This window comes from Dermacentor albipictus, chromosome 5, assembly GCF_038994185.2.
Source record: "Dermacentor albipictus isolate Rhodes 1998 colony chromosome 5, USDA_Dalb.pri_finalv2, whole genome shotgun sequence".
Lineage (NCBI taxonomy): Eukaryota > Metazoa > Arthropoda > Arachnida > Ixodida > Ixodidae > Dermacentor > Dermacentor albipictus.
In genome coordinates this window covers 107,139,063-107,154,624 of record NC_091825.1, presented here as the reverse complement: position 1 = coordinate 107,154,624, position 15,562 = coordinate 107,139,063, and the positions used below count along the sequence as shown (strand labels likewise).

At 45.9% G+C, this 15,562-nt stretch overlaps 1 protein-coding gene across 1 annotated transcript; it reads left to right on the top strand.

Annotated features, from left to right (window-relative positions):
• Positions 1-6,132: 6,132 nt before the first annotated feature.
• Positions 6,133-14,228, top strand: LOC135897144 (cystatin-B-like). The gene is made up of 3 exons (XM_065425707.2): positions 6,133-6,318; positions 12,456-12,557; positions 13,792-14,228. The coding sequence occupies exons 1-3, from the start codon at positions 6,241-6,243 to the stop codon at positions 13,912-13,914; spliced, it is 303 nt and encodes a 100-aa protein (XP_065281779.2). The 5' UTR covers positions 6,133-6,240; the 3' UTR covers positions 13,915-14,228.
• Positions 14,229-15,562: the final 1,334 nt, after the last annotated feature.

The following is a 15,562-nucleotide window of genomic DNA, read 5'->3' as shown; positions in this document are numbered from 1 at the left end:
CGTTCTCATGATAGTGACAGAACGAACGGGCTGCTGATATTGACAGTGCTATCTTGTGCTGCCAAGCCGCAGTTCACGCTGACAATGTAATACGGCGAAATAAAGGGACGATTCCGCTCGGCTGAGCCCTTTGGTCACACAAGGTTGCTAATGTGGCGACCACAAAGATGAAAACTGGTTCACCATAGCTCTTCTGAAAAGTACCTCAGTCTCGTGAGCCACTCTCATCGCTGACCTACACGTCGGTGCTCGGTGATCAAGACTGTCAACAGCTTTGTTTTCAGACACGCCGATGTACGAGGGAAGTCACTGGAATTTCAGGTAGAACCTTAAACAGCGTAGCGACATAGGTTGCGGTACTGCCTGGACCCTGGCTTACAGTCATATAATAATATCCCCACCGGTTACACAAGGCAGGATCTTGAGTTCACCCAAGGCAGCGTCAATTTCGACGTTTGCAATCACTGCTGTAGAAACGATTCGATCAAGTAGGGCAGCCCAGTATCACGAAAGCCGTAGCACGAACTTTGCGTTCCGCGTCAACAGAACCATCAGTGAAGACTTGAAAGTGGCGGCTATACATCTTTTCTAAGTGATCGAATAGCAAGGACTTGGCTCCTGCCGCAGACGCAGAGTGCATAGTTGCAATGCCATGAGATGGGCCTTTCAAGGGCTGAACAGACGACGGAGGCTCCTGTTTATTTCTTCTTCGAGACAAACGAAGGCTAAGGACTCTGAGTGTGTTGAAAGCAACCAAGCCACGACACTTAGTATGTTTTCAGAGGCGCTGGCGCAAAGCTCTCCCATTACCGGACTCGCTAAGACGGCAAAGCTGTGTTAATATTTTCTGAGAGCTAAGCAAACGCGGAAGGGGCGATGTGGACTCATTTAACACATTTTCATACGCTGTTGCCAGAAGTAGCCCAAGAGCGAATCTGAGGCATTTCTAATGCAGTGGCTCCAACATGTTGTGCTGCGTTTACGATGATGAGATGATATGCGGCTGGTAAAGTATTCGGTATACAACAAGGGCTGTGCGTGCAGCTTGGTCATGAACGTCGGATGGCTTTCCCGATGTGTACCAGCGATCCGGAGTTAAGGCATTTGAAAATCAATCTAATTTCACGTAACGTAACCACATGAGGACGGCAAAAGACCACCAACATCATCTGCACACAGACGCTTGCGCCCTTCGCACCTATCTGAGCGGCTCGCGCGGAGTAATACGTTGACCACTGAAGTTGCTAACTACGTTGCACCACTAACTGCACTATGTCGTATGACTGTCAGTCACATGGTGGGAACTGCTCACCAGGAAGAAATGCTGATGAAGAACAATGAACAACAACACAAAACGAAACGTTTGCCTAGCCAGCGTACATCGTGCGATATGTACCTCGGCAGATGTCGGTAAACACAGACGACAAGGGCACACCACGCGCACTCACGTGTGGTCTTATCGACGATCGATACGCTTTATCGATCGCAGACTAATTCGACGAATGACCTGTTGCGGAAGAAAACCGACGGCGGCAGATTTCATTGTGTGATACGCCGTCCGCTTAGAGAAAGGGTTGGCACGTGCTGAAGGGACGAATAAAAACAATGCGCTTTTTCCAAGAAAACAGCACCCTTGCTGCACCTTTAAGTTATCTGATTCTTGCTAATTATAAAAAGTGTCCAATACAACAGGACAAACCAGAGCTACTAAAACATTTGTAGGGCTTTAAAGTGCGTGGATCAACTCTATAGCGCAACCGTCAAAAAAAAGCTTCAGCTCAGGGCCTCCTATTCATTTTTCTTGCCAATCAATTCCCCAAATTTGTTTAGGTTTGTTTCATTACAAAGAAAATGTTAAAATCAAGTGACTGTTAGCGAATTTTTGATTTAGGCCATAAATAGTTCGTTAAAAACTTTTGAAAATTGAAAGTTTTCTGAAAATGGAACTGTCAAGATTACAACTCTGTAACTCAGCAATGAGAAACGATATCACAATTCTTTAAACTTCATCTAAAAGTACATCTAAAGCGGACAAAATGTATTTTGCACGGCTCTCGAATATATCCCTAATATAAGAATAGGACTTTTGCAAAACCCCTGTAAAAGATATAACGAATTCACGTAAGTTATAAATTGATACATCAGAATTTGTCGTCTTTGGATGTTCTAACGGATGCAATTTGAAGATCTGCGATATGTATTCTAGGTGCAGAGTTTCCAATTTGTAAACTTAGTGCTTCTAGATTTTTAGAATTTACCAATTTTTTTGGACATTGCTTTTAAAAGATTGAGGCATTAAATTTTGTTTCTAATAGTCACCAGAATTTAAATTTCTCTCTCAAATGCAATAGATTTGATGAAAATGAGCCAAGTGGTTATCTCAGAAAAGCGTATCTGCGTTTTGCGTGTATTTGAATAGGCGGCATCGGAGTTGGGCCCGAGCTAAAGCTTCCTCTTAAACAATGCGAGGTGTTGGGTTCATCGCTTTAAGTTTCGGCCACTATAATTATATGACTTGAAATTTTTAATGACAACACTTTTCGTAACAAAACATAAGTTTATTCCATTGATTGATTGATTGATTGATTGATTGATTCACTGATTTATTTATTTATTTATTTATTTATTTATTTATTTATTTATTTATTTATTTATTTATTTATTGCAGTAGGGTTTATTGGTCCATTTAAATGAAGGTTAAATGAAGGGAAGCACTCCAGTGGGCGACTGTGGGCGTAGGAAACATAACAATAAGTAAATTCTTCCGCATTAAAATTCATTACGTTGGCAGAAACTAATCACATTACTAAGAATACCTTCATCTTTTTTTTTTTTAGTATAGAGCGCACATATATGATACACGTATTCCGGACATTCGGCATCTTTCCCCGGGCAAAGCTTATATCCGTCACAAAATATGAATGCATAAACTTGAGAATGAATGCGCATGTAATGAAATCTGTGCTTCCCCAAATGAAATTATAAAATAAGACATTCACCCTTCCAAGTGCGCGTCGGTCCCTGTCTTGTTTACAACCTACTGGAAAACGTCGAACAAAACAATAAATTGCGACAGGAAATAACGAAACACGACGAAAAATGCACGATGCAGTAAAATAAGTAAAATGTGTATCAGCAAAAACAAGCAATAAAAAAAAACAGCCATTTAATGCCAACGCACGAGACGGGATATAATTTTGCGAGGCATTTGTTTTTTTTTTCATTCATTTCTTTTACCGTAATAAAAGACCCGCTGATTAGTATGACTGTGATGAACTACTACGAATATGCATATATCATGAGACGACAAAACTGTAAAGACACACTTAATGTAAGGACTGTGAAAAAATACTATGTAAAAACAGGTATCACAAAATGGCAGAATCATCGCAGTGTCGTTCAACGTAAATGAATAATCAACGAAGATTTAGCACCAATTTCAATCCGATTTCATAAGCAGTTTTCACAAAATAAGATTCTGTCTCTCTGTTGGTAATTACAGCGTAAATGAGGTCAGGGAAGCTTCTATAGAAAAAAAAAAAGAAAAGAAGTATCTTTCTTTTATACTTGGTGGGTGTTAGTGCCGAGAACCTCGCCAGGCATATTGCATGCCCGAGGCCTCAACTATGATATAACTGTCTCTTATTTTTATGGCAAAGTATACGAAAGAGATTTAGTCACTTTATAGTTGTGATTGTTTCTTCTCTTTCCGTAGTTTTACAGGGCAAACACGTTACTGCTTGGTGCCCGCCTATGTTCCTCGGCTCGGGAGGGAGGGAAAGCTATGTAAACGCAACCAAGGGAAGCGTTGCTATAGTTGCCCTAACGAAGACAGTGCCCTTGTTGAGACGTTAGCTCCACGATGCGGCTGCCTTGTTCACCGACCCTTTGTTTGTTGTTCAATAACTGCAGATAAACGGGGAAGTATATAGGCTACATCAGAGACGGCTAAACCCAATACGTAGTTAAACATTTTATCTACCCATCTTACCCTTAAATGGGGAAATTGGTCACTTCACTTTTGAGAAATTCCACCTGGCTGTCACCGCACCGTTCGCCACCTAGTAGCAACAGCGTTGCTGACACTGTGCTATACGACAGCGTGCTTGGAACTGTGCCACTAATGCTGTCGCTCTTCGGGCTCATATGCAATGGTGACTCGCATCCATTTTGGTCGAAAAGAGACTGTTTGGGTCAGTCACTCGCTGCTCGATCACCAATCTAAATAAGCCCTTAGACGCCGAAGCGACCGGCGCTTTAATCTTGCGAACTCTCACAGGAAAGAAAGTGTCCCTGAAAGTGGTCGTCCGAGAGTATATACGGCCACTGAGCCCGGTTTGTTTTGTTCTGTCTATAACATGTCACATTGTAGCTGCGCAGCCTGTATGCAGCTGCTGAACGTTCCAATTTCGCTTCGTCTCAAGCAACGCTGACCACTGTAGTGCTGTTAGGCTCGGCCGCAGGAACCACTCGAGCCATTCACATGAACTGCGCAGTTCTAAAAGCGATGCGCTAAGCAAAAGTTCCTGAATGGCTAGCTTAATGTTATAGTATCGAATTGAATTGAATTGTGCGGTTTTATATGTCAAAATCATGATCTGATTGATTACGCCGTAGTGGGGGACTGCGGATTATTCTGACCTCCTGGTTCTTTAACGTACTCCCAATGTACGGCTCACGGTCGTTTTTCCTCTTTACCCTCTTCGAAATGCGGTCGCCGCGGCCAGGATTTGATACCACGTTCTCGAAATTCACAGCACAAGGCCATAGCCTACCTACCTACTACTACTACTACTACTACTACTACTACTACTACTACTACTACTACGCCAACACGGCGGGTCTTATAGTACAGTCTGATTTAAACGAGGCATTTATTCCATGAGGCATAGTATGTGGTCATGTTGGCGTTTTAAAAAAAAGTTAGAAATAGATAAGCTAGATAAACGCCGCTGCAACATGAGCCGATGCTAGAGGCGTAAAATGATGCAACAAAGAAGGTTTGCAAATTTGAAGGTTACGGCACAAAAAGCTTTTGAATGCCTTCATATTGTTCCCGGAAACCTTTCTCTTTTCCTGCATATGTTGTGGCGGGGGATATTGAAATGGCGTTCCATCGCATAGACTCGCTGAACCTGAATTTACAGTACTCTGAAAGCAATCATATTATTTCTGAAAGTGGACATCTGCTGTGTGTTCTAAAGAAGGAAAATTACGGACACTACCTCCGTATCTCATTCTTCCGTACCATTTTTAATAGCAAGCATGGCAAAACTGCATGTCTAAATTACTCGTATATATCTTGTCGTCACGGCACCTGAAAGTGAAGGCGCTAATGCCAGACATTTTTCAGTGTGTACAAAGGAAATATGGAGCTTTTAACGTCATGTATGCCCAGCATTAGGTTAGCTCACTGTCCACCGCGTTGTTATTACGTCACCCACAAATTAAATAATTTGTATTGAACACACGATCACAGAAAGCGCATGCAAAGCTTGCTGCGCGTGTTTGACCTCACTGATGCCAAAATGGCCGACAATGATTCACTCCGGTTCCCTTCACCGGAAACATCCGTCGCACACAAGATTGGCCGGAACAAGGTACACGTAGAACCATTTATTTACTTCGTCTTTTTCGCTTGCCCGTCAAATCACGCTGTAAACAACTCCAGCACCGAACTTCAACCTGCTCGTGCTTCCGCCGCCCCGGGCAAGGTCGCACTACAAACACGCTAAGCCAGCGCACGTGAGCTAACTCCACACGTGACTCCCGCACCAGACGACACGAAAGCCTCCATTGTCCTTCCGCTCCTCATGCATCACCGCTTTTAGCGTTATCCTTCCTAATCTTCCTGCGCGTTTATCTGCAAAAGGTGGGAAAGGGGGGGGGGGGGGGACATTAGTAACACGGCCCGACTCGGATCAGGCCCTCGCTGCGTCACGTTTGCAGTCAGCCACGCTATTATCGGTGAAGCACGCGGTCTGAGCGCGAGAAGCACGCTATAACGGCAGTGCAAACAATCGGCGCCGATACGGAGTCCGCGAGTCACAGGTGTCCGAGCCGGCGTAGGGGGCCATTGTTGTGTGACCGCACGCACGCCCCCAGCTCCCTACTCGAGAGGTTAAAAGCGGGGCGGGCGTCGGGACTCGGAGCATTGCCGAAGGAGCGGTGAACTCTGCCTGCCTGCCTGCCTTGCTATATCCAGCACTCCGCGCACCCCATAACCGAGCAGACACCACAATGGCATCCCCACGAGTCGGCGGCCTGTCGCAGGAATTGAAGCCCGCCGATGCCCAGGTGCAGGAAGTCTGCGAGAAGGTATATTGACGGCGTCGTCTTTTGTTCTTTCGTGTCGCGATCGAAGCAGGAGATATAGCGGACTATTTTAGCATAGCGTTACCGTTATAACGTTACCGATGCCACTTTCCCCTAGTGGCGTATTTGCCGGACAGCAGATTATATTATCATTATTATCATTATTATCATATATATCATTATTATTGCCAGTCTGTCCTTACCGATACCGCTTTCCCCAACTGCTACCACTCTCCCCTAATGGCGCATTCGCCGGACAGTAGATTATTTTAGTACAGCATTACCAGTCTACCATTACCACTACCACTTTCACTCAACTGCGCATGCGCAGCTGGGGGAACGCGCCATCGGTAATGGTAAAAGGTTAACGATACAGGCTAAGCATCGTTTTCGAAAAATGAATCGTTTTAGGGCGCGCACTTACAGCAGATTCGGCTTACCACAACATGGGTACTAAAGTTTACAGCTATAGGACGAATTAGTACGAATTCATCCCTTACATACGAACTGAGACACAGGCAGGGCACTTTGGAAAGGAAGAGAAGTACGGTCGTTCATTGCCTTTCTTAATGTACCGTCTGTCGTGCAATTCGTCGCAAATGAAAACTGGCTAAGTTTAATTTTATTGAATATCGTAAAGCAATGTAAGTAACGCACTGTATTTATTTCTGCTTTTAATACGCATCTTGATCTGACAGTACTCTAACCAAATCTTCACTTTAAACTTGAAGCGCAGCAGATTTCTCCATTCACAAAAACACAAAACCGTTTATCCGGACTGATATATTTACGTAGATACGCGCTCTCCCTGAGGTATAAAGCTTCCTCTTAATTAAGCTGCAGCCATAATCCATAAGTTCGGCTTATTGGGTCGAAGGCATTTTGGCAAATCGGCCAGCAGGTGTAGAAAAAAACATCGTCATGGAGGACTATTTACAGAGCTACGTTGTGGTCGAACCGAACCAGGGCCTGTGTTCACAAAGCTTTTCGTTAGTAAGCGTTCTTCGCCACTGGCCAGTCGTCTTCCTTGTATGCCCTGCGAGCAACTCGTACGTCAAAGACAGCGTAGCTGAATGAGGGAGTACACACACCCCCGAAGCCGACCGCCAGGGGGCCGCGGATGGTAGGAGCGGCAAAGCCCCTTAAACTACGTAAAGTAGTGCAACGCTTTGAAGAATGCCGCCTCCTCCCGCGGTGTGCCCGAGGCCGACGCCGCGTCGCTATTGGCCTAATAGCATCACGTGGCCCTCGCGCCGTGCATCAGCGTCATTTTCGCTCGAGAAGCGCCTACGGAGTGGCGAGGAGCTCATGTTGGCACCATCGCTACCCTCGAGCAGTGTAGGCGGCGCCACGGTCGAGAAGGCAGCGTGAAAGAGAGGAGAAACGAGGAGGGGTGTAGGCGGAGGAGGAGAATGTCGCTACTTTACGAAGTTTAAGGGGTTTTAAGGAGCGGTGCCCCGCCGGGATAGGAGCAAACCAATCAGTGGGCGCGCCGGGGGACGGGGAGGAGAGAGGTATAGGAACAGGTGTTTCGCCGGTGCGCGCCCTTTCGCCCCGTGGATTCCGCTCGCACAAGAGCGTCAGCACCGACGTCGCGCAATCGCGATGTCCATCTGCTGGCGCAAGCAAAGCACCAGCGGAGGGAAGCCGCTACCGCCGAGGTTCGAGAACGGGAAACGTAAGCCAAGCAGGCAAGCTAAGCCCCACATTCGAGAGTAGGATGCCGAGCAGAGACGTCGACGCACAGATTCCTCCCACTGAGGGTGACGATGGAGGGTTCAAGAGAGAATTCCTCGACCGTGAGTGCGGCCACAGCTGCAAGGTTTGTCATAGACAGTGATTTGGTCACAACCTCACGTAAATGAAGAGTGTGCGCAATCTGGAACGAAGCTCGAATCTAGAAAAACGACGACAACGAGAGAAAAGACTTTCATAAACATCGCACTAAACATGAGTTCAAACTTGAGAAGACGACCGCCAGCTGTTTTGACAGCTTTCACTGCGTGGAACTGGCTTTACTTTTCTTTTTTGGCACATTTGCACACCGCTGTCGACTTTCACTATCGCCGCAAGCAAACTGTCGTGGAACTTCTCTGACAGCTTTACTGTAAAAACTTTAGAAAGCGCCGCCACGGCGTATAAAACTCGTTCTTCTGTATACCATGTGTGCACTTGAAAGCCCGGTGCGCTAAGCACTACGCTATTGGGCAGCCCTGTCGAATCACGCAGATCTTGAGAGTGCCTGTGCATGTATTTCGGAAACCACGGCACAGGCAACAGCGGACGAACACGACGCAGGACGAAGTTGTTCTTGAGAAGATGGCGTAGGTCGGCGGCGAGAACGTAATGTTGTAGCCCTTTTATCGGCGTTGTGGCAGCAGCGTGTTCATTACCTCAGAAACCTGCCCCTCGGGAATTTTTGACAGTCAAATTAGCTAAGGAAAGAGAAGCACTTAGTTACGTATACAACAGGCACATGTTCTTGATGTGTTCAGATATCGGTATGGTGCATCACATGCAGCCTGCACGGCTGCTGCGCCATAAAAATCCCATGTCATCATCAGATATGAGGAACGCGCCCCTCATCTGTCGATCGCACGTAGACTTAGCTTCCTTGTTGTATACTTAACCTGAAATTCACTTGCCAGACAATGTAACTGTACAGCAAAATTGGTGCTAGCTGGAGAGTTCTATATATTCTTTGACTATTGCAACTTGTGTAGCTTCGGATTGCTTTTGTGAGCTCTGTTTGCAAACATAGAAGTGGTCTTAAGGTTTAAGAATCAGTGTGTTGATGGTAACCCAAGGAGGCTTGTAGCCATCGCTCGTGGCAATAAAGTTTTCTTCGAGAAATGGTCTTGTTCAGAAAAAATTGAAAACAAAACGTTTGCTGAATTTCTTTTTTTCATTTACATAGGCTAAGTATCTTAAAAGACATGCGTAGTTCGCCGAATAGCTGAAAATTCTTATTTCTTTTATTCAATATCAGCAATGTTTGAAAAATATTCAAGCAAGAATCTATGTGGCAGCCAGTGCACCCGTTGGGGTTGTACTGCGATGAGTGTAGCGCTCCTGCACTCTGGGATGTACGCGTAATAAAAAAATGTTGATGTTATAATGTCATGCGCAAGTATGATGTATTACATGTGCTGTACCTTATATTGTACTTTTCGTTCATACCAAAGTTGTAAGTGTGCCTACGGGTGAATAAATTTCCTTGTCAGCAAAGTGCATTGTGATAATATTAGATTTCAATCGTCAATGAAGTAATAAACATATTCCAAACACATTTGAGAAGAGAGTTTGAAGTAGCCTTTTACAGCTAAGCTAGTTAGAAGTGCTCAAAAACATTATGTTCGTGTCCTTACGGTGTCGTGGGAAAACTATATAATTCACGGAGCTTATATTTATAGAGAATGCCAGGCATCTTAGGGGGTCATGTGCAGAAATATCTTGAATTTGGTGGTTATATCGGGGCTGAATAACAATTGCTAAAGGCACATTTTCTGCAGCTTTAAAACATGATACGTTTATAAAGTTCCCTGCTTACCATGGGAAAGCGAGAGATCGATGCTAGCCATATAATCTTTCCAGATGATGGGCGCCATATTAGGGGTAACGTGTACCGGAAGTTTTATCTGTGCAGGTTAATTACAGGCTTCGCAGCAAATTACTTATACAAACACTCAAGTGCTTTATATACTCTACCACTCGCGCAGTGAGTTTGTCCAATCAGCATGAAAGAACTAAACATGCCACAAAGTTGACGTTGTGTGGGAATATAGGGGAAATCATTTGGGTGATGGGTGGACGAAGCTTCAAAATCGTCACGTAAATAGGGCCTTCGCAAAAAAAAATGCCTTCGCAGATGTGTGCAAATGCGGGCAACTCGTACCTCATGGACAGCGAAGCTGAAGGAGGCAGTTCTCAACTCCTTCGGAAGTCCTAAGGGTCTGTTTTGCCACTCGTCGAAATCGTATCCGAGAATTTGCAAGTGGTTCACTATATCCGGTGCAATTATTTAGTTATACACGACCCTTTTTATATAAGCTTCAGTATATCAGCACAAACACCCTTGTTTTCCAGTTGCTATCGTGAAAAATAGATCTATCTTCATCGTCGATCGTTTCTTCAATGTTGTCTATGATTTCATCAGTGGACGTAGTGTCTTTGGGCACTTTGAACGTAGAACAGCTCTCCTAGGAAAAGGGAGGCAGGAGGGGCGTCGGGGGCAGAGGTCTTGACGCCATCTTCTCAGGTCCCCCAAGAGCTAGGACCAGCGATAATGGGCTGAGATCTTTTAGATTAGCAGCAGGAGGGAATTCCAGCAGGCCCGTGGACACCAACGCCGATGAGGCGCCGATGAAAGCTTATGAGACGCTGGTCGCGCAAAGCTGAAGTGCTTGGTATTCCGCTAAAACTGAAATTGATCTTAGCCAAAGAAAGGCCCATGCGTCTACCTGCAAAATGAGCGGTACAAATTGCACCCCCCCCCCCCGCCCCCCGTAGCTGACCTTAAACTCAATTGGAGCCGGTTAAACGAGCCACGAGAAACAAAATTTACGAACTGCTGGTTAAGATAAACATCTATATCGTCTTCTTTCTTTCCTTTCCTTCCTTCTTTGTCTAGCTGTTCATCATGAACATTTTCCAACTCGTCCAGTTCTCGCTTATAGTTTGTGCCCTAAGGTAAACACGTAAAGAATTTGTCCATTCGAGTGAGCTGCACGAAAGGTCACCTTTATTCTATAGCTCTTGATATGTATATATACGTTTCAAAGCAAGGTTCGGAGCTATGATGCAGGCCGCGCTGCTCCCTCATCCCCGACTGGCATTTGATACTGAGCACGATACTGCTGCTACCTTCATCACCGCACGAAGACGGTCATGCAAGTCCCCTTAACGGCCTCGTGTACGTCCCAAAGCCTGCATGTCTGCAAAGTGTGTCGCAAATTCTGCGTGTCTTCGGAAAGCAGAGAAGCACGTTTAGGGTTGCCTATGCTGAGGACGGTCAGCCCCCCAGACCAGTATCCCAGAATTCTCCCTTCTGACAGAGCTAGGGCAATTCCCTATCGTCCATGTAGTACATAGTCCGCACCAGGCGTGTACTTCGGGTGTAATGAAGCACGTGCGAGTTTTGGAGGCACCCAACCAGGCAGTACGGCAACGGGCGAAGATGGCGTTGCATGCATCGAAAGGAACAAGAATGCGTAGCGAGAAACCATTGTTTTGATTATCTTTGATTTACTTCCTTTCCCAGCATTTTAGCTGTCTCGATAAATGAATACGCACGAGTACTACGCAACAATACGAGCTAAACTTAGGGGAGACCAAAAGTATGTTGTACCTTTTGCCCAAGACGCACTTGTGTGTCTGCATATCAATGTACAGCTGCGTATATATACAGTTAAATAAACGAAAACACTATCGCAGTGGAAGAGAAAGGGCGCAAGAAAGGCGGACAGCGCAAGAATACCTGGCACTCGTGTTTCCGGAACCGAGTAGCGTAAACATTAGTCAGAATGACGAAAGAAAGAAACACAAACGCAGACAAATATTCAGCGCTAATAATAATAATATATGGGGTTTTACGTGCCAAAACCACTTTCTGATTATGAGGCACGCCGTAGTGAGGGACTCCGGAAATTTTGACCACCTGGGGTTCTTTAACGTGCACCTAAATCTAAGTACACGGGTGTTTTCGCATTTCGCCCCCATCGAAATGCGGCCGCCGTGGCCGGGATTCGATCCCGCGACCTCGTGCTCAGCAGCCTAACACCATAGCCACTGAGCAACCACGGCGGGTATATTCAGCGCTAAGTGAAAGCGCTTGCGACCACTTCGCGTTGTCGGTGCGACGATTACGAAGCTTTGCCAGACACTGGAGGCGCTAAGAGCTCTAATCTCCTGGGTCAACACGAGTGCAGCGCACCAAGAATAGTGACGAAGTCAGTGTACGATAAGGAGTGTTATGTGTGTTCACAAAACGCGGCACGCGCTGGGCGCGTATACATCGCGCAAGTGCGCGACGGTAAACTATGACGAATTTGCCCGCTCAACAAGTATTTTTTTTTCAGGCGGCGTTTTAGCGCAGCGCGCTCGTGAAAAACTTTTTATAATCTCACTCCACTGTTTTACAGGTCCGCTCCGATGTGGAGAACAAGCTCGGCCAGAACTTCGAGGAGTTCACGCCCGTCAACTACAGGACTCAGCTCGTGAACGGCACGAACTACTTCGTGAAGGTAAACAGCTGTCACGCACATGCACTTGCGCGCGCGCGATCATTTCTGTTTTCAGTGTTCGCGTGATCCTACAGTCAGCCATAAAATTTTATGGAACAGGATCTCATAAAAAGCTGAATATCTGCGCAGCCTCACAACGCAGCCTTGCAGTATTCGAATTTACAGCCTCTACCAGTATATATGTCAAACATTGTGATGCTCGGTTTCACTGACTACTCCTTTACAGGCTGCTCGGAAATTGAACGTTCTCTGAGATCCCGTGGTACGTAAGCTTTTGTGGTTGACTGTACCATAACGTACAAATTGAAACGAAGCAGGAAGAGCAGGTGAGAAACTACAACGTAAATATGAACACGTATTATGAATGGTCGCATCAAATTGCAGTTGCATCAAATTGCATCAATTGTTCAGTTTTACATTCTCCAAAAAAGTATGTCTACCCAACGAATCTCTCAGGAGCCAGGACAACGTTGTCCCAAAAAAAGAAAGCTGGCGACTAATTCCCAAATTACAATTTTTTTCGTTCCCAAGAGAGGCTTGCCACTGTCGCTTGCATTATATAACAGGTTTGCTTACCGCATAGACCACCGCATATCTACAAACAGCTCTAGCGTACACACTACTTTGTAAATACCGACACTGAAATTCTCCCTTGCCCAAGCACACTACTAGAAATATTCATATTGTGTGCATTATGCTGCTCTGTTTTAAGCAATGTCTCAGCTCGAGCCCGTCACATGTTGCGATGAAACAAGGTGCCGAATTCGCAAACATTTTCGTTCGTAAGAGCCGTTAGCAATTGGTCGACCGGCTTCGCTATAATACGTCCGACATCTAGATAGAACGGCCTCAGCTCTTACGAAGCGTTCTGGCTTACGAACGTCTATGAATAAAAGCGAAGGGCCTTTTTTTTTGTTCTTCATACTAACATCTCTCCCTCCCCTCCTCCTTACTTTATTTTGCCACGGCGGCCGCATTTAGATGGGAGCGAAATGCGAATACACCCGTGTACTTAGCTTTAGGTGCACGTTAAAGAACCCCAGCTGGTCCAAATTTCCGGAGTCCCCCACTACAGGGTGGTTCATAATCAGAAGGCGGTTTTGGCGCACACCCTAACTTAATTTAATTTCTTAATTTACTTTCTTTTGCGAATTGCACATTTATAGAATGCATGTGCGTTCCAATAGCTTGCCGCTGAAATGTTTAATAAATGCATCGCGCGCGCGCCTCGCAGGTCCGCGTAGGCTCCGACCAGTACGTCCACGTCCGGGCCTACAAGAGCCTTCAGGGCGATGTCACCTTCGCCGCCGTCCAGGAGAACAAGTCGCTCGAAGACGAAGTGGAGCACTTTGCCTGAGCGACTACATGCGTACTCTTCCAAGGAAACGCAACACCGGCTGTGCTCACGACGTCAGTCCCAGAGCCACGGACTCAACGTTTTAGCATGCGCTGAATCGGTCCCTTAATTGTGACGCGGTATAATGAAAACAGCCGTGGCGGCGAAATTAAAGGCACCGCTATAGGCTCAGATATTTCGTCTGTAAACAAGTATGCTAGTCACTTAGCAGCGCGGTCTGCTTACTGTTACGATAACGGTTATCCAACGATATTATATATATAAAAAGAAGAGAACGGTGGACACGTGTGAATAAAATATTGCCTTTAAAACAACGTGCGCTATCTTTATTTTGGAGCAGCGACGGAATGCTTCTGCAGTCCCCACACATTGCGTTGACTGCACTTCTGATCCCAGGCGCCCATTGCGCATGCGCAGCTGTCACCCCTTATGTATGAATGGATGGTGATATTGCGACACGAAATATCGTAATGCTAACGCTGTCAAAGTGGTCTAGCTTTGTCACTGGAATATATGCTGCGCGAATGTGTGTCCGTGTCTGTGTGTGCATGTGCTTGTTAAGTTCGCGTTTGCTTCTGTTTTGTGAATTGTTTCTGCGTGTTTCATTCTTAGTGCATATTGTTGTCTTCTAGCGCCGCATTAATTATGTCCTTGGCCAGTGCCAGACAAGTACAATACAAAATGGCGACCTCTTAGCGTTATTGGTAAGCAAAAGCGCACATTTCAACGCTACAGCGTCTGTGCGTAGAGAGTTGCTCCGCCCACATAGTCGAGAACCCTTCTAGTGTACGACATAGCTGCAGGAGGCAACGAATGCGGAGAGAAGGTACAAGAAGTGGATAAGAACTCATGTAAGAAGCCTGTATACAGACCCGTAATCGTGAAGACGAATTCTTTTTTTTTTTCGCTCGCTAAATACGAACGCCGATAGATTGCGCGTGCTATAACAATATCCGTTATGCGAATATGCAGGAAAGCGTCACATTTAGGTTACGTCAATAGCGCTACGTAAAAACACAAAGCAACATCAAGAACGTGGGCAACTACCTCGTACAGTCCTTGATATGATGTGACTTGAATATTAGCTCTCTATTCTACGGAGCATTGTTCGATTGCTATTCTACAGCATACAGTGTACCTGTCACTTTACATAGCCCTTACTTTAGGAGCGGTTCTCTCCAGGGTGTTTTTCCCATCGGCGGATCACCTTTTCGTTCTTTCACTGCGCGCGCAAATCTGAGCTGCTAGTGCAAGTAAACAACGTGTTATTATTTAGTATACTTTGGCGCCGCCTTCGGGATTCCAAAGTGGTAACGGGGACGCCAGAGGGGGTTCGCCGACGCCCACGGACCGCCCTAGTCCTGCTGCTTTGATGGGTCACCCGATTGACACGGCCATTATTGGGTGCTCTGCATGCATGAAGACATTGCGCCGGCCCGCTTTTATTATAATCTGTTGCAGGTACGCCCATAAGGCCCCCGTTCAGTTCACCGGTATTATTTCATGCTCAATGATTTCATAGCGCCAAATTACACAGTAAAAGTAAATGCCTCCCCCCTGACAGCAGAGTCAGAGAATGTATACAGGCGTGCTTTTCAGAGTGACTGACCACACTGCCGCCGTCGACCGGAAGGCCTTGCAAATAACC

Excerpts from the sequence above, each read along its gene's own strand:
- LOC135897144 (XM_065425707.2), top strand. The coding sequence starts at position 6,241 with ATGGCATCCCCACGAGTCGGCGGCCTGTCGCAGGAATTGAAGCCCGCC. Across the intron at positions 6,319-12,455 it reads TGCAGGAAGTCTGCGAGAAG|GTCCGCTCCGATGTGGAGAA; the intron begins GTATATTGACGG and ends ACTGTTTTACAG. Across the intron at positions 12,558-13,791 it reads GCACGAACTACTTCGTGAAG|GTCCGCGTAGGCTCCGACCA; the intron begins GTAAACAGCTGT and ends CGCGCCTCGCAG.